The 1578-nt window shown below is 46.2% G+C and overlaps 1 protein-coding gene across 1 annotated transcript in view; it reads left to right on the top strand.

Moving 5' to 3' along the window:
- LOC311149503 (cyclin-dependent kinase 16-like) overlaps positions 1-1578 on the top strand; it is a gene marked incomplete at its 3' end in the record, with an annotated part of 32164 nt that overhangs the window by 24895 nt on the left and 5691 nt on the right. Inside the window, exons 9-11 of the mRNA XM_084186689.1 lie at positions 969-1066; positions 1165-1270; positions 1565-1572. Of these exons, the coding sequence (XP_084042815.1) occupies positions 969-1066; positions 1165-1270; positions 1565-1572 (212 nt within the window). The remainder of the gene's footprint in view (positions 1-968; positions 1067-1164; positions 1271-1564; positions 1573-1578) is intronic.

Here is a 1578-nt window from a genome sequence, read left to right on the forward strand (position 1 = left end):
TCTTCTACCTCTCATTATACGGCTGTTCTCTGGAGAGAAGAAAGAGATTTCAGACCTCTATCTCTTTCTATCTGTACATTTTTCTTCAAGCCCTGTCATTTTACCCCCATCCACTGTCTGTCTGTCTGTCTGTCTGTCTGTCTGTCAATCTCTCTCTCTCTCTCTCTCTCTCTCTCTCTCTCTCTCTCTCTCTCTCTCTCTCTCTCTCTCTCTCTCTCTCTCTCTCTCTCTCTCTCAATTCAATTCAATTCAATTCAAGGGGCTTTATTGGCATGGAAAACAAGTCTGCTGTTAATGATAATGCAGAGGATTTTCCCATGATTGCTGTTGATGCATATCAAATGGTAGTTATTGGGGTCAAATTTGTCTCTACTCTCTCTCTCCTGCTTTGTCTCAGTCCTAATGCACTTCTCATCAGTGCCCCTGGCCTCTCTTTTTACTGTGCTTTTCTTACTTACTTATTTACTTACACTCATGCACACACACGCACACACACACACACTCACACACACACACACACACACACACACGCACGCACATGCACACACACACACACACACACGCACACACACACACGCACAAACACACGTAGACACACACACTCACACACACACACACACACACATACACACACACACATACACGCACACACACACGCACACACACACACACACACGCACAAACACACGTAGACACACACACTCACTCACACACACACACATACACACACGCACACACATACACACACGCACATACACAGGCACTCACACACAAAGTAGAATGCTCTCCATCTCTGTGCTCCCTCAGGGAGATAATGTATTCTATACCACTAGGATGTGACATCACCACTTCCTCCGGCACCATTCTGATGGGCTTTAAGTGTGCTCTAAAATGGGAGAAAAGGGAGTGACGTGTGTGACTCTGGAGTGTACTGTCTTCTAACTCTGTTTCTCTCTGTCCCTGTGTAGGGGAGTGGGTTGTATATTCTATGAGATGATCACAGGCAGACCTCTGTTCCCTGGCTCTACAGTGGAAGATGAGCTGCACTTGATATTCCGTATCCTAGGTGAGCAGCAAGACTGCACAGGCAGTGGGTATACATTGTGAATAGTGTGTGTGTACATGCAGATATATTGACTGATGCTATCTCTGTCTGTCTGTCAGGCACTCCAACAGAGTTGACCTGGCCTGGGATCACCATCAGTGAGGAGTTTAAGACCTACAAGTTCCCCCGCTACCACGCTGAGCCCCTGGTCAACCACGCACCCAGGTCTGTGTGTGTGTTTGTGTGTGTTTGTGTTTATGTGTGCGTGTGTGCGTGTGTGTGTGTGTGTGTGTGTATACCATTGGTTGTCAGTCTATTATCTGTAGGTGGGATTGATTGATAAATGAATGGGAACTGTAGTCACACCTGAACACACAGGCATCACAGTAGAGGTAATGTTTTTCTCTGTATGAATCAGTCATCCTTTGATTGTGTTGGCGTTGTGCTCTAACACTCCCTCTCTCCTTTTTACTCTCTCTTTCCCTCTCTCTCTTTGTCCTCCCTTTTCCTCTCTTCTAGGATAGACAGTGATG

Source organism: Coregonus lavaretus (assembly GCF_964263955.1).
Source record: "Coregonus lavaretus genome assembly, chromosome: 22".
Classification (NCBI taxonomy): Eukaryota; Metazoa; Chordata; class Actinopteri; order Salmoniformes; family Salmonidae; genus Coregonus; species Coregonus lavaretus.